This window comes from Podarcis pityusensis, assembly GCF_964106645.2.
Source record: "Podarcis pityusensis genome assembly, chromosome: 12".
NCBI lineage: Eukaryota > Metazoa > Chordata > Lepidosauria > Squamata > Lacertidae > Podarcis > Podarcis pityusensis.
In genome coordinates, this window is record NC_138037.1 from 19,249,093 (window position 1) to 19,266,531 (window position 17,439).

General features: G+C 41.0%; 1 protein-coding gene across 1 annotated transcript in view; it reads left to right on the forward strand.

The window, feature by feature from the left end:
• The first annotated feature begins 5,949 nt into the window (after window positions 1-5,949).
• The window catches only part of KIF5B (kinesin family member 5B), a 36,544-nt gene continuing 25,054 nt past the window's right edge, over window positions 5,950-17,439 (forward strand). Inside the window, exons 1-5 of the mRNA XM_080975332.1 lie at window positions 5,950-6,373; window positions 13,528-13,615; window positions 14,995-15,068; window positions 16,080-16,184; window positions 16,834-16,882. Coding sequence (XP_080831458.1) covers window positions 6,248-6,373; window positions 13,528-13,615; window positions 14,995-15,068; window positions 16,080-16,184; window positions 16,834-16,882 — 442 coding nt within the window. The 5' untranslated portion in view covers window positions 5,950-6,247. The remainder of the gene's footprint in view (window positions 6,374-13,527; window positions 13,616-14,994; window positions 15,069-16,079; window positions 16,185-16,833; window positions 16,883-17,439) is intronic.

Sequence of the window (17,439 nt, forward strand, 5' to 3'; positions counted from 1 at the left end):
AATTAAACTTTGATTTGTGGACTTTCCTCCTCAAAGTGCACTGCACATTCTATAAAAAGGCACAACCAATAGTCCAATTTCACCTTCGATGCTGTATAGAAATAGTGGAATCACGCAAAATGTACGGTGGCTAACCAAATACATGAGTACAGCCACGTTTCACTTATGTATCTTTGCATTATGCTTCATAGATTATAAGGAAATTCAATATGCCTGAAATTCTGTGAAGACGCATACTGCATATTTTCAGTTGCCTTTAATGAGAAGAGCACCGGTTGCTTTACGGATGCTGAATTTCCACATCCACTGCCAAGTGATTAAACTAGCATCTTGGTTTTTAAATTTAATGGAAACAAATTCTGTTTGACTCTGTATGTGCACCTGCACTGACAATTTAGTCAAATTGGGTTTTTAAAAAAAAGATAAAATCAAGCTAGCTGATGCCAAACCAATTTTGACAGGATAATTTCATCATTATGTAGATGTAGTAAGCTTTGGAGTTGGCACAACCCCTGTGCTAAAGTGACTGTTTCTATAATACATAATAGCAGCAGAAATTACAGATTTTTTCCCAAAGTTTATTGCATTAACTGGAAAGAAGCTGTAAGAGTCTGAGACCGCAGTCTTACGCACATCTATTTGGATCAAACTCTGTTGAACATGGGACTTAGGCTATGTATATATTTGTTGCTTGAAACGCAGAGGTCATTTCTATGTACACACCAGAGAGGAGGCGGGAATGCCTTCATCTAATGCAGGGGTCAGCAACCTAAGGCCCATGGGCCGGAAGTGGCCCGTGGAGGTCGTTTGACCGGTCCCCGAGCTGCCCCCAAACCAAGCTGCCCGCCCATGCGCTAAACCAGCACAGCGTGGTGTGCAGACTCGCTTCTGCGGCGCCGAAAACCACATCTGCACAGATGCAGATGCCGAAAACCGCAAGTGCGTGTGACCGATCTGGCCCAGGTAAGATAAACCTTGCTGACCCCTGATCTAATGTGTATTACCTGATTTGATTCCCCATGCCTGCAACTCCCCCTGAACTCCCCCTATTCAATGAAACCCTCATCTGTGCATGTGCAGCCACAGTGCAGCTTTTGGTGATTATTTTTTGGCATTTAAACATAACGGCATGGGCACATCTTTAGAATGATGTACTCCAGTGGTGTAGTGAAGCACTCTGGACTTTAAATGGTTTTGGGTGGGTGGACTCTTTAGAAGGTAATATGTATTACTTTTCACTTACATCAATATATGGCAAACCAGTCATGCTACATTTGGGGCCCTTTCCGCTGATTCTGCAGAGTGGGGCCCTGGACGTCTGCCCTAAATTCCTGCCCTGACAGCACCACTATGTTCTTCCTGAGAGTCTGACGTCAGGCTCCATCAAAGAACAGTGGTCTTTTAAAAGCTGTGTTGACATCCTTAGCCTAGTGAATAATTGTTGCCTACAGCACGTCTGCGGCTGAGAAGCAGAGCTGCTTTCGTCCTGATTAAGATGAAACACTAGTCTAAGACAGAGGGACTTGTTACAACATGATTTTCATTGGGAAGCCTGAAAACTTGTCTTGCAACACTGAACTACTTTAAAATAAATTATTTCATACGTTAAGAAAAATAAATAAAAACTTCAGGTTCAGTTTAGAGACTATCCACTAATGTCTTGGTCACCAGTCGGCACAATTGCTAGCCATCAAATTTAGGTCATAACAAGAAACAGGCCTGTGTGTGTTGAACTCAACTCACACCCATTCTTATTTGAATCTGGCATGCAATAAAATGATGTCAGGTGGACACAGGCCACAGGGTGGGTTCTGTCTTGCTAGAAGACATAACAAGAAGGCATGGTCCTGAGCCCCCGTTGTATTCTAGCCAATTTGACATAGTGCTCAGATTACCGTAATTTCTGCATTGCAGAGCAGGAGTCAGAAGCAGGTCAGCAAAAAATCACATGGCATCAGTGAAGTTAACTCTTTATTCAAGGAAACATGGTTGACTATGGAGGCCAGCCCTAGTGAGCACAGCAACTTGTCCTGGTAGATTTTGAGGCAGTTGTGGGGATTGAAGGTCCCTGCCTTCCCACAGTTCCCTCAGTCTCCTCCTCCACCTGCTCCAGGTCCTTCCCAAGCAATCTGAGACTTCATCGCAGTGCCTGCCTTTGCTCCACCCTCTTCATCCCTCTTTGCAGACCTTAAGAGATCAGAAACTGAGGATCCAGCAGCCACCATACCAGGCATACAGGATATAATCCCAGAGTAGCAGGGTGCAGAGTAGAACAGGCAACATACCTGACAAGGTAATTGACTATCACTGCAAGAACAGACTCAAAAGAACTTCTGGATAAACAAACTGAACACCCTGAACATTCCACAGCTATAAGCTAAAGAATAATTTGCCTATGCTTTTAATTTCTTTTAAAGCCTCCCTTGCACTTAAACAACATATTTCACCTATCTGAGAATTCTTACTATTCTCAACATTCTAAGAATGTCACCTTGGTTCTCCAGTCCTCAGGTCTGCATTGAAGACCAACAGTATTCTTGAAAGGATATACTTATTAACTAACAATCATAAACCTATTGAGGTTTTAGAGATTTTATATAAAAGGTCCTTTATTTAACAAGCAATGCCTAAAGCACTAACAAACATAAACGGATAAATACCATGATTCTTTCTTTCAGGTCTTTTGACAGATGCTTTTTTAAAAAAGTATCAAATCCTATAATTAAAGGTTTAATGCTAAACACATTTACCAGGGAGTAATCTGAATTTTGAGCTGCATGGAACTTACTTTTGAGTTACATGCATAGGACTGTGCTGCTAGTCACTATAAAAGTGCATTCTTATTTACTCATGATTTTCAAAATGTACAGTATGTTAATGTACTTAAAAGGGCAGATAATAAATGTAATATCAGATCAGACAGAATACATGGGTGCTGTATCCTGTAATCTCATTCATACAATTCAGCTATGAAGAGTCCTTTCTTAATTTCAGTATTTTCTCAAAGGTCAGTCAGATGATTTCACACTTAAGATGGTTGTAAATATAAATAAGATTGTTACCTATACAATACCTTTATATGCGCAAGCAGTGAAGAAGTTTATGGGCTACTTTTTAACCCAAGACAATGTTGATTGCCATGGGAATTTTGCAAAGCCTAAATGGTTTGGGGAACAGTACATTTTCAAGCGTTGATAATTCACAGTTCTATGTGATATGGTTTAACTTACTCTTCAATTGTCTGTCTCCCTCCCCCAGTGATTCATACCATAATGGCTATTGGCTACTATACAAACAATAAAAATCTGACTGACTCCAGAAGGATGTTGGTTAGTAAAGCCAAACGTTTTTATAATATACATAGCTGTGATCTTAAATAAACCCTAACTCCTAATTGATTTCACTATACAGTTACAATGAATATGTTTAGCATATTTGTCAAGAGTTTCTAAACCATAAAATTTTTAAGCATGAGCTATTAATCTGTTCCAATAATTTTATTATTATTATAATAATAAATCATATGGATTTTAAAATAGTAAGAGCAGTACCCTTATAAATACTTCAGCTGCTGGGGACATTTGAGGAATGTAGTGTGTAGTAGAGCAAATTTTCATTAATTCACACAATTATCATGAATGCAGCTCTACCTACAATCACAGCGCCTTCTTTCTATATAACATTAATAAATAATGCAACTGCTTTGCGAAAATGTCTGTGCTTTTTTTTTCTTGCGTCATTCAGAGCAGCTCCGTTCTGCTAAGGCAAAGCCTCTTTTATACCTGATTGATTTCAAGTCCATTTAAAAGATGCTCCAGTAGAGTGCCAGCTTGGAGAGCCTTAAATGAACTAAGAGGTAAATGCCCATATCTTGGTTTGTGTACCTGGGGCTTTATTTAGGATAAAGCTGTTGATGAAGCTGGTTTTCAACACTTTCTGAATAAGTTGCCACTGGGAGGTCGAATTGCATCCCAGGAAAAACTCCATGGCACCAGCAAGAGGAATATCAACCGGGCTCCAGCCATCAGAGAGGCAGCAGCTGCAGGGAGCTTGCTTGTGCCTTCCACGTCAGAAAGAACCTGCAGTTGCCCTTGGTTTGAGGACCAGAACAGAAGCAAACTCAGTCTCCATCCAAGGTCCACTGGGAAGATGCACCTTTTGCCTTTCATAGGAACAAACAAAGCTACTTTGTACTGTCAGATCATTGGCTCATTAGCTCAATATGGTCTACACTGACTGGCAGCAGCTCTCCAGAGTTTCAGACAGCCTTACTTGGAGATGATGGACATTGGACCTGGGACCATTTGCATGCAAAGCATGTGATATGGAACTGAGCTACAGCCCTTTCAAGAAAGGGCATAATGATAAATGGAAGAACAGCTTGGCCAGAGAAGGAATAGCTGCTGAGAACTTTGCTTCCCCCCTCTCTGCTGGAAACAACACTTGGCTCTCCAACCAACCAGTTGCCCTCAGACTCCGGAAGTACAGGAGAGGCCAGAGGAACAAAAAGCACTTAATAGTTTTTTTTAATGTCCAACTCTGTTGGTAAACCACATTGGAAATCATTTCAGTGACAGGTGGGGTAGACATTCAGGGACCTTCGCTAGTTGTTTCCACACACACACACCCAGCTTTTAGCTGTCTTTCAGACACTCCCTCAAGCTAAAATTATACAATGAAAACAGGCCAAAGAATTCAAAAGTTGGTCATACACAGGTGATTATCGATGCTTGAACGCATGGTGGGAGGGGAGAAACAGTTCTTTCAAGCACAATACAAGGGGAGTGGAATGAAACGAAGCTGGTGTGCTTCACAGCTCTGTTAAACAGGACTTATTTGAAGTAAAATTTATTTTTTCTTGAAGGTAGGAAGGGATACATTTCAGTAGTGGGGCAGAGTTAATTTTGATGCAACAGAAACAATTACCGTATCTCACCAAAAATATATCTTACATGACTATGGGAATAGTGGTCAAATGGAGTGTTGAAGGAAGCGTAATTTTTTACACGATTTAAAATTCACATTCTGAGAAACATGCTCTAGATCCCAACTCACAATATACATGAAATACAATCTCCAAATCCAAGCACAATACAATATAAAACAACTTAATATATCCATTTTATAATAACAAAAGAAATGGTGGTGGGAGACCACCACAAACTCTCTGAAAGGAAGTTGATGCCAATACAATAACTTAAATAAGAAATAATGCTTCAGTGTGACATTCATCTTTAAGTGGTGTATCATCTTCTATTTGCTGTATAAATATATCAACTTCCTCTAACAGGTTTATAATCCAGAATACTATTTTTATTTGCTTATTAAATTTGTATACCGTCCTTCATCTCAGGGCTAGATCTCAGCATAAAAATGCAAAAAATACATGATAAAAACAAGAACAAAACAAACCCATAACATCTTCTCGCACAAACACATTTAAAGGGCATATCAGTTTATAATTCAGAGCATTGTTTTATAATCTAGTAACACACAATGCAAAAGCGGTCAGGCAGGGAGAAATCCGAGAAAGAATAACAAGCAGGTGCATGGCCAGCGCAGGATTCAATTTTGTCTGTTTACTTTGCACCTCCTGCGAACTCTCTTTTTTCTCATCCGCTACTCCGCGCCTCGTTCCACCTTTCCCTCCTCGAGGCTCACGCGCAGGCGCAATCCCGCTGCCGCCCACCGGCCTCCACCATGTGCGCCTGCGCGCTCGGCCTCTTCGTCGGAAGGCGACGGAAGCTCGCTTTGCCTCGAAAGTCTGGTCTATATACACAGCACAGCGGCTTCTTTTATCGAAAGGGCGGGGTGGGGGGGGAGAAGGGCCGTTTCCGCGCGTGCGCAGCAAGTCCGAGGCGGGGCGGCGCGCGGCGGAGTGAGCCGACGGCGTTCTCTGCAGTGGGTGACGTCACCCCCTCTCCCTTGCCCGGCCCGCCCGCCCCGCCTCTGCCCGGAGAAGGGGAGGGCCCGGATTCGCCGGCTGCAGGCGCCGCCATGGCTGCCATATTGGAAAGGAAGTGAGTGCAGGAGGCGGCGGCAGCGGCGGCGGCCCTGGGCGGAGCAGCCCTTCCCCATTCTTCTCGGCCGCGGCGGGTCTCCTCACGGCTGCGACCCGAGAGTCTCCCCGCACCACTGCCAGAGGCAGGGGAAGGGTAGGCCGAAGGCGGCGGCGGGCGGCTGGAGACGCGGCCGCTTGATAAGGCGTTGAACGCCCGAGAGGAGGAGGAGACGGCTTTGGCCTAAGATGGCGGACCCGGCGGAGTGTAACATCAAAGTGATGTGCCGCTTCAGGCCTCTCAACGACTCTGAGGTGACTCGCGGCGACAAGTACATCGCCAAGTTCCAGGGCGAAGACACCGTCGTCATCGCGGTGAGTGCGAGGGGGAGGCGAGGGGGGTCGGCGAGGAGGGGCCGGAGCCCCCCTGCCGGGTGGTCGGAACCGGAGGTGGGGGCTCCATGACCCAGCAAACTCTGGAAAGCGCGGCGGCGGTGTGAAGCACCTCGGGTGGGGGGTGAGGAATCGGGTGGGGGGAGGGCGGAGGGAAAGCTGTTGCCGGGGCGCTTGGAGGGGAGAAACAGGGTGGGCTCACCCTGGTTGAGTGAGGGGGCGTGCGAGCCGGTGGTGGAACAGAGGCTGAGGGAGCAGAGGAGGGAAGGGCGTCGAAGTGGGGGCTCAGTGAGGACCGAGGGGCGTTTTGAGGGGTCGGGCGTTGGCTGCAGCAGCGCCCCCTCCTCTTCTGCCTCCCTCCCTGCGCCGCGCCTGTGAAATCTGCTGGCCGTGGGGTTTTGAAATGGGGGGAAGCAGTAACCTTCCTAATGTCATAATTCCAGCTGCTGAGTAAGGGAGTTGAGGCGCTCCTAGCGCTCCACACAAAGCCGCTCCATTGATGTTGTTGTTTTGCTTCGTGTTTACCCGGGGTGCCGGCTCCATTGCATGCATAGAAAAACAGATGCTGTAAAATGCACATTGCAATAGAGAGCGGTGGTGTAGCGGTTTCTCAGCCCCCGCCCTCCATCTCAGGGGGTTTGACACCAGCCGCATAGGAAGATGTTTTTATACCAAGTCAGGCCATTGGTCCGTTTAGCTTAGTACTGCCTCAGCTGACTGGCAACGGCCCTCTGGGGCTTCAGGCAGGAGTTGCTCCCAGCCTTACCTGGAGATGCTGGGAGTTGAACTTGAGTCGGTTTGCATGCAAAGCATGTGCTCTGCCACTGAGCCTTTTCCAAAGAAATCAGCTGACAGTTATTTGTACTAAGGTTCTTTTTTTCCACCTTTGCAGTTAACAGGCTGTAAAATATTGAATAATGAACCTTGCATACACTGGGATAGTTGCCAGACTATAAAGCGGTATTAAGCAAGTAGAGTTCAAACATGTTACAGATATGACGCTGGAACTGTACTAATGGTGGCTATGATATTGTAGCAATGTCATTTCTAGTAAAACCTCAGTGCCGCTATGAAAATAGGTGTAGGTGGACAGCTAATAGTTAATAGCTAGAACTCTCTCTAAGGTAAGTTTGACCTCCGAATGGAACTCGCAGATCGGAATACAGTACTTCAAAAATCACATGAATGGGTGTTTTACTGAAGGAAGAAAATTGCACTTGTTTATATTGGGAAGACAAGCTTTTTAACGTAACCGAAATAGTTGTTGATGTTTAAATACTTTGGATAGAAGTCAGCACTTTCAAAAAGTGTTTTCGTCAGAGAGAACAGTGACTTGATGAAAAAGAGTTCCATAGGTGAAACTCATGGTATCAGTTTGACAGCACGCATAACAATGTGCACAGCTTTTGTTTTGTTTGTTAAGCATTTCTTCTACAAGACTGCACTTCCTTTTTCCCTCAGACAGGTACCTCTTTAAAAATCCTCTGATCTTCAGCATGATGTCACACTAAGTCTAGAGTCCCATTTTAAAACTGACTTGATAAAAGCTTTTTTGTAGTGCTGTAGATTGTTTTTGTTTCAAAGCCCCACCCATCAGACATCTGAAAAACTAGCATGCAGCTCAAGCAACTAACTTGGTAAAACAAGTTATTGAACTGCAATATTAAATTTACTTTTCAAAACTTTAAAAGATGCTGGGCATTAATGTTTGTTTATCTTGATAAATTAAGCTTGGACTTAGAAAATGCTCAGCATGCTGTTGACATTAGAACAGACTAACGTGTTAGTAATTGGGTTGTGTGTGTGTGTATATATATTTGGGTCACTAAATGGTCAACAAACTGTGTGTGGAGACACACACATATACAGAGAGTGCGCCATTATTGGCCAATCATGTGTCTCCTTTTACAATCTAGCATTCCTATTTAGAGGGTTTAATAATATCTAACAGATTTTTCTTGTAAAATGAAAAATCTTGTAAAAAAAAAAAGATTTTAAGGCAGAGATTGAATGGCAATCTGTCATGGATACTTTGAGATTCCTGCATTGCAGGGGGATTGGACTAGATGACCCTCTGGGTCCCTTCCAGTTCTATGATACTTTGATTCTAACATTGTAACAGTGTTGCCAGCAGCACCAAAATATCTGGTCAAATCCCAGATCAGTGATTGACTTCAGGCACTCAGAATCTCACTCTCTGTTGCCCATCTCTAAAACAAGAATTATGGTAATCGTCAATTTGGCTGCTGTGAAGATGAACAATATAGTCTTTAAAGGATATGGCAAGCTTCCAAGAGATTAAACAATACATTGTGTCCTCCCCAATCCTTGGGCATGGAAGAGTAATTTCACCTGGGGTGTTCTTACCCGGATGGGATTCATGATATAGCATTAAGATGATGTGTGATATGATGAGCAGCAGTTAAAATGCTGTTGATATTAGTGAACAATTAGTGTTTGAGGCCCTGCAACTAGGAATTGTGGTAGGAGTGCAGAGCCTCTGAGATGTGAGCTAGTAAGATACTGCTGTACAGTGGTACCATGGGTTACATATGCTTCAGGTTACATACGCTTCAGGTTACAGACTCCGCTAACCCAGAAATATTACTTCTGGTTAAGAACTTTGCTTCAGGATGAGAACAGAAATCACGCGGCGGCGCAGCAGCAGCAGGAGGCCCCATTAGCTAAAGTGGTGCTTCAGGTTAAGAACAGTTTCAGGTTAAGAACGGACCTCTGGAATGAATTAAGGTACTAAGGTACTACTGTAGTGCAAATTCATTCTTATTAGTCTGCTCTCCTATTTTCCCTTGTCTAAAATGTATTCAGCATTCTGCTGCTAAACATTTTAACTTTCCTGTGTAGAGCCCTGGTTTTGTAAAAGTACTAGGATTGGTAAATTAGGCTCCCAATGCCAGAGCTTAGTTAGGTCTCAAGAATCTGAGCAAACTACAGTTTATGGGTAGTCTTCAAAGGCAGCCCCATGTATAATACATTACAGAAGTCTAATCTGAAAGTTACTAGAGTTTTCATAACTCCAGGAGGGAATCCAATTATTGCACTGAAAAACTGAATTAATTGCAACCAGTTTAGCCTCCCATCCTGTAGACTGAATTGGGAACATTTTATCAAAATGGCTGAGTATGAAAACAGTCTGTGTCATTATTTCTGGTAGTGTTTGAAAGCCACAATGCACATTTTTTACTATTTTTAAGCAACTTAGATGGTTTTATTGTTCATTCTATCATTGAGACATTACAAGCTCCTCACAGGTAAAACCTATACAGTTTAGGCCACAGCTTTTTTCAAGGAGAGAATATATTTGACTATCATATTAAACCATAGTTTATCAGGACAGTACCTAGTCCCTTCCTGGACTTGTGCAATCTTCTCCCCACCACCCTGCAGCTGGAAGAAGGTGTGTTGAAGCTTTTGCCTTCACTTAACTGCAGATTGTCATATCCAGTGTTTCAAACAGTGTTTAACAACCATGGGTGATTTTCAACAACCCAACTTCAAGGCATGGGGGTTATGACACAGACCTGGTTTGCATGTCACACTAAACCAAACTATGACTTTTGGTATGTGTGGGCTTCCAAATAGGAAATCATTATCACTTTGCTCTTCACTAGTTGCTATCCTGTTGTGCTGAGCTTAGTCACAACTTGGTTTCACATATTGTCTGAACCCAGGCATGGGGTCTAGCTCTTCCCAAACTAATCATGAGCTGAACCAAGGTTTGTCTTGTGGCTTAAAACTTACAGTTTGACCAGGAGAATTAAACCTTGAACCTTGGTTCATCTGACAAGGTAAGATAGGCTTATTTATGTTGCACGAAACTTTGGTTTAGTTTGACATCCAGATGCAGCAACAGAATAGTAGTTTGAAATGAGTCCTACTCATAGTTAGAAATAGGGAAGCCCAAGTACATGGTAGGCCTTAGTAGGCACAACGAGATCAGGTTTGTGCGTGCAAGATGGGCTCTTATTGTCTCCCATCAACAGAAATGCATGGAGAAAAACATCACAGGATGTGCTTATGCCACAAGCTAATGCCTTCTCTCTCCTTCTGACTCACTGTCTGCGCTTCTTTACTATCTCTTCCAGCAGTGTTTCTGCCCCATCTTTGACATTTGGGTTAGCCGTAGCCGACTGTCTTTTGCTTCCCCCATATTGTCACCTGTCCTTTTTCTTAGTGGCTTAATCCTATTGTCTGTCTTGCTTCCACAGCATTTGTTCTCCAAATGGTGAGTAGGCTGGAGTGACTGGCTAGTAGAGGAGGGAGATAGAATGGAAGTAGTAAGCTCAGCTCTGATGGGAGCAGAGTCAGATGGGAGAAACAATATACTTGCTGTTGAGCTTCAAAGTATTCAATGAGCAAGTGAACCAGGGCTAGCGTGAAATATATACTACCTGCCATGGGTGAACAGTCTATCTTCTAATTGCATATCCGTTTCTCTCAGAGATTTCACTGTCTAATACAAAACTTGAGGCATGTCTTAGTCTTTTTTTATCTATTTTGCCTTGGGTTTTGCATATCAAATTATGATGCACTTACATACTTGGCTAATAGTTTTCACACTGGCTTTAACGAAAGCTACCAGATGTTTATAGTATTTATCTTAGCAATGTGGGATTATTTAATGCCTTAATGGTCTTAAATAATAATTCAGGGTTTATTTGATGGACTTTGAAATTTACATCATTTGTAAACCTTACTGGACAACATGAATTAAAAGTACATTTTAAGTAGGTTTAAAAAGGCAGAATACTGTAGCATATTCCAAAAAAAAATGGTTGAAACTCTTGGACAGATATTCTTACTGCTTTCTCTGGCACTTTGTTTACAAACATTTAGCCATGTTTTGCATTCAGATCAACTTCTTGACATATTAAAAGAAGGTGACTTAAATGGTCTCTTCCTGGACAGCACAAAGAAGAAAAGATTTGTAAATTTGTATACTTGGTGTTGGGGAATTCCTCTGTATTTTAAAATTTGGTGTGTTACAGCTTTGCATGATTATGAAGAAGATTTGTGGTGATACACACACATAGATGGATACAGCTGCAAAAACTCAACACGATGCTCAAATGAAAGGAAAACCAAAAGTCTGTTACCTTCTTCCTTTTCAATTTTAAGAAATAAATATGGAGCGATGGGTCAGAATGAAATCAGATCAAAAGCCATCATCAACAACAAAAATAATTAATTGGTTTGGGAAGGGAGGAGCCTGAAACAGGTCTAGGGCAGGCTTCTATTTTTAAGCATGCTTGTGTTGGGATGGGAAAACATAGGTGTTGGTTCCATATTTATATGCAGCTGTAATGCAGTATGTTCAACTATACATGGAGATTACATTGCTTCTTATACCAGCATCTACTTTAGAGCAAAGAACAAATATACTAAGAAAACAAAATGGCATAAAGCATCTGCTCCAGCTATTATTTCGAACTAGTCAGGATTAACACTTCTATGGATCCAAATAGCACTTTTACACAAACAAGCAGCGACAGAGTCAGAACTTATTAGCATGTGATCAGATATTTGCTGACAAAAGGATTATAGTTATTTTTGGTTACATGGAATTCAATACAAAAAATAAAGCCCAAGTGGGCTGTAGTTTACCGACACTCACATGGCTCTTTGCGTGAACTTGTCCCTTCCTTAGGTTTGGATAAAGTTGAGTACCACTTGTTTACTTACCTGGCAGGAGCCTACACATTTGGCTGGCCTTGGTATCGCAACATTGTTTTGGTTGCCATTCTCAACCGTTGCAATACTGTTGACTGTATTTGTTGGGCCTTGATAGCCACAATTGCAATCAACAATCTGGGAATGACTGCAGAAAAAGAGGCAAACCAGATCTAAACGCTTGTTTTGTATGTGTAGTTCAGTGAGTGTAACGGCTGTGAAGGTGGATGAAGGCTGCTGCAGATAGGATCTACCGGTTCGTCGTGACTATTCATTCCATCAGAACAGAGCCCTATTGCGAAGACTGTGCGTTGATCAGCGTGCACTGATCTACACACACAAAACAAATTCACGCACAGGCATCTTCCAAAACCCCCCAAAAAACCCTATGTACTCTTTTGATTATAAATCTATAAGGACCATAACCCAGTGGTAGATCTGCTAGTCTTTGTAGACAGTTACTGAGCTGGATGACCAATGCTCTAATTTGGTATAAGACATCTTACTATGTTCCATATTCACAGATGTTGGCTTTCTCCAGCAATTGTAGAGTGGCAGGTGTCCAGACACGTAAATAGCATAACTTTGTGGTGACAGGGTTTTAACTGACTTAACAGTAGACAGTATTTGATAGTAATGCATAGTAAAACATATATTAATGGAAAGGATTTTGAATCAGCGTTGCTGTTTATAGCTGTTTCCCTTGACGTGGTTCAGTTTGTCAAAGTATTCCTCTTCTGTAACAATATAAAAATGCAAGATGTGATTCCATTTTTAACCTGTCATGGTTAAAACTTTTTTTCAGACTTAAGTTGTGAAATTCTACTTCATCTGTTTTCTCCCTTATGTTATCAAAGCCCCATTGAATTCAATGAGATTTACTTTTGAGTAGATTTAGCAGGAATTACTCTCCTCAATCTCAGTGTATTGTAGTCATTTTTAGCAGGGATCGTGTGATATACTTTTGAGGCTTATTTTCAGGCCATTTATTTGCTTGAAATTCAGCCTCTAAATGTTTTGAGTGTGATTCAGCCAAATTTCAGTGCTTAATAATCTTACTGTTATGACTAAGGAGCGTTAACAATTGCTTTTTTTAAAAAAATGAAATCAGTGGGTCCTGACTTGGTTGGATTGTTCTTAATGCCACTCCCCCTCGGCAATACTTTTATTTTTATTCTTAAAAGGGATTCCTGCCTCATCAGTTAGGGAATCTGTTTCCACACTTCACAGTCTTTTAGCACGGGGTACATTAATATCTCTGTTTGGTAACAAAAAAAACCCACCATTCAATATTTGAACAGGATGGTATTTCAAGAATATAGCTTCATTTTTGCTGCGGCTCTTATAGGGATATGAAAGGGCACAAAGCTAAAAGTGGAGACGTAAAGATCTGGTGTCTATAATTTCTAACTTTGATTTTTATAGTTCTATTTTTGTATATTTTTCAGTCCAAGCCTTATGCATTTGACCGCGTGTTCCAGTCACACACATCACAGGAGCAAGTATATAATGACTGTGCAAAAAAGATTGTCAAAGGTAAGAGGAGACTTCTTAATAAATGAATCGCAAATGGGGTTGTTGGGCATAATGTAATTCATCTCGTATTTCCACCTAACATGCGTTTAGGTGAGGTACTAATTAAAATGCAGACAGGAAGATATTTATACAGTTCAGGTTAAATCTCTGGCATTCTTCAGGCTCCCCCCCCCCCCCGTTCTATTTTGATTATTGTGCTGAAAATCTTGTGTACGTGGTGTGGGCTGAGGAATTGAACAGGTATTAAGACAGATTGGCCTTCTGTCCCTATATCGGCTGAAAGTATAGGTATGAAAGATCTAAGGCTACTTTGCTACATCTGGATATATCTGCTTATGGGACTTTGATATAGGCAACACATATAATTGTAAGGTGTCTTTAGTCTTCCCAGGTGTGAACATTGTATTGTGAGGAGCAAGTATAAGTTCAGGCTCTTTACTGGTTACCTTGTTCTGGAGCTTTAGATAGGGCAATATCTGATTCCCACCATCTGCTCCTTCCTGCTACCTGTGCATTTGAGACCCTGAATTTATACAACTTTATACAGCTGTTGACATTGTATCTGTCTCAAGAGACAGTGGAGTGCATTTCCGGGGATGAAGTCAAACCATTGGAAAATTGCAGTGGCTGCAGAGACCAGTATCTCGTAACTGCTGCCTACTTCGTTGTTTTTGCTGTATTAGAAGCACTGAAGTGACCTCTCTGGGACACAAGCCTGGGCAGTGTTTATGGGGGTCCAGGGCTGCATAAACAGCAAGACCCACCCCCTTTTTGGCCTTGCTGATGTGGTTCAGAGGAAAGCAGAACAATACATTTGGCACCAGCCTGGCTGCAGGAATGGTCAAAAGGAGGTGTGCAATACGCCATCCAACTGTCTTAGGGACTCCACTCTGGAGTTGTGTAGGGTTTACTCCTTAGCCTTTTCTCTTAAAGATGTCCCACAAGACAGCAGGTACAGAATTTTCCTCTGGGTTTACATCTGAAGCCTTTCTCATGAATCAGTATAGTTGCAAACCTATTAGCTGTAGTTGATAGGGAATTGCATGCAGATGAATCTTTGGACTAGCCGAGATGTAGTGGAGTTGTCCAAATCTGTCCAGCATGGAAACCATAAGGCTGCCTCAGGGGAGCACCCCCTTGCCCAACAGCAAAATGCAGTGGGCTGCCGAATGAGGGATGGAATTCTGTCCCTCTTTCAGCCTCATGTTATGGGGCTTGTTTACAAGGCTTCACCAGATGCAAGGCTACTTTATGGCATGCTGCATACTAAGTACTTGTTACCAAAATTTGTTCAAATACTTTTGGAAGATAGTATCTGTTTCAGGGTGGTTCACATGAGTTGTGGTTATATCATTAGTATGCATTTTCTTTCACCCTAGATGTACTTGAGGGATACAATGGTACAATATTTGCTTATGGGCAAACATCATCTGGGAAAACTCACACTATGGAGGTAAGATATTGTGGTCATGCATACTTGGGACACGCTTCTCTAAACATATCTAAACCCTGTTTCCATATTCAGGAAGTAAAGCCTCCAGGTGTGGGGAGAAAATCAAAGTTATCTGACAAGTTCTGCTATATGTGATATATTTTAAAATGGAAGACTTTTCTACAATAAAAGCTTTTTTTAAGTTAATGCAAAAAATGTGTAGACCTAACAGAGTATAACACAGATGTCATTGTCTCATATACATACATACAAGATAACATATGTCCTAAGTAGACTCCAACAATTATCCTTCCGGCATCAGGTGATTGCCTCCTTGTGCTTATTGCCATTGATAACAAATTGGCTACAATAACACGCATGGGATTTTTTCTCCCAACAAGTATTTAGCGTATTGAGCTAGTAGTCAGGGCAGTAAATTGAGAATCATTTGCTGATGAGTTTTATCATAAAAATCACTTTCTGGTTGTTAAAAGACAAGCCCTGTAGGAGAGAAGGATAGCAGCGTAACTACCTCAAAACAGTTCAAAAGGCAACACATTAAATGTGACCTGAGTCAACAGCTTAGGATAGTTCACTGCTCATTTTAGGAATTTATAAAAAGAATGATAACTTCAAATCAGTTTATTCCAATATATTGTCTGTCTCACCCAAGGTTTAGCATATTACCTTATGCATTTTTGGATGTAAGTATAACTTAACTCAATAGAACTTACTCCTGAGTAAACATACTTGGGATTGGGCTGTAAGTCCTATTGCAGTGTGTGAATTAACAGTTGTTCTCTTCTCACAATTGAAATCTTTGGAACATAATTAAATTTGTTTGGATTATTTATTTCATAAGAATATCTACTCTGCTTGATTGTAAAAAACCTCAAAGTGGTTTCATGCTTATATGTTTAGACAATTAATTGGTTAAAAAGGCGTTTCCTAAAGGCTTTCTGGTTAGTGTTCTAAAAATCTGTAACGTATGTGGTCTTTGTTTTCTCTTTCTTTCTTTCTTTTTAAATCAAGGGGAAGCTACATGATGTGGATGGAATGGGGATTATTCCAAGGATTGTGCAAGATATTTTTAATTATATTTATTCCATGGATGAGAATTTGGAGTTTCATATTAAGGTAAGTTTGTTTTTAAATTATACATAGGTCAAATTCAAGACAACAGAATTCTAAGTATTCTAAGAGATACACAATTTCCACCTGGTTTGGAGATCACAAGACAGTTTAGGTTGAAAGTATGACTCTCAAATGATTTAAAGTATAATTAACCAAAGTATAATAAACCACTAAAAATATCCTAAAATATCACGAACCATCGCTTGTTCTCTATTTAAAAGAATTGGTTTAATAAGATTGAATGGTACAGTAATTTCTATATTATGTAGTATTATGTGTCAGCACTTTCTAAATTTTATTTTCTTTCAAAATCTAGTATGGGAATAGAACATTGTAGTTTGCTAGAAAAGCTCTTTCAAAGGTTATGAAAAATGAAATAGATTAGTTGGGGATCTGTGGTTAAGGCATATTGTTTGGGTATGATAGGTGGGGTACAAATAGTCATTACTTGTGGGATTAAAGCAGATCATTTTCACAGATGTTTGGGCATGGTTGATCATCAACATTATAGACTTTCATAGTATTCTTTTAGATATAAATACGAAATGGATTGCACTGCCCTCCCAATGATAGATCATTAATATAAGTTGCTGTGGACTTTGATTGGGCAGTGGTTACTATCCTTCCCCCCCCCCCCTTTATATTTTTTCAGGTGTCATATTTTGAAATTTATCTGGATAAAATAAGGGACCTTTTGGATGGTGAGTACATTTTTTTTCCTTTGAGGGAGAATAGGAGCAGTTTGAGTTGCAAGGTGTAATGAAACTTGGATCTTGCACCTGTCTTCTGAACCAAAAGTTAGAATGGGAAGCATAATCAGTTGGATTTCTGTCCCAGCTGTATGTACATAAAAACAGATTTAAGTGTGCAATGGAGGATAAAAACCAGAATAATGAAGGCACTAATTTGAGGGAGTTTTTGAGGATTAAGAAAGACTTAAGAGATGTTGTTGGGCCCACAAAGCAAATGAAACATGAAGACAAAAGGGTAGAATAATTAGAGGATATAAATTAGGGAAATAAAACTTAAGGCTGTAAACCAGAAGGAAGTTATTCCGTCCATGATTTTTGGCAGATTGCCTAGAGGTTAAGTATTATTGGGATATTAGATGTATATTGTACAGTGATAAATATAGAGGACTGGCTGTGGAAGATAATGGTATAGTAAAATTAGTTTTAGTAAATAGCAGTTTATTTTATGCCTCTTGGATGTTACATAAGTATATAGCATCTGTATTGGTTTAGTAATTCAAATTTGT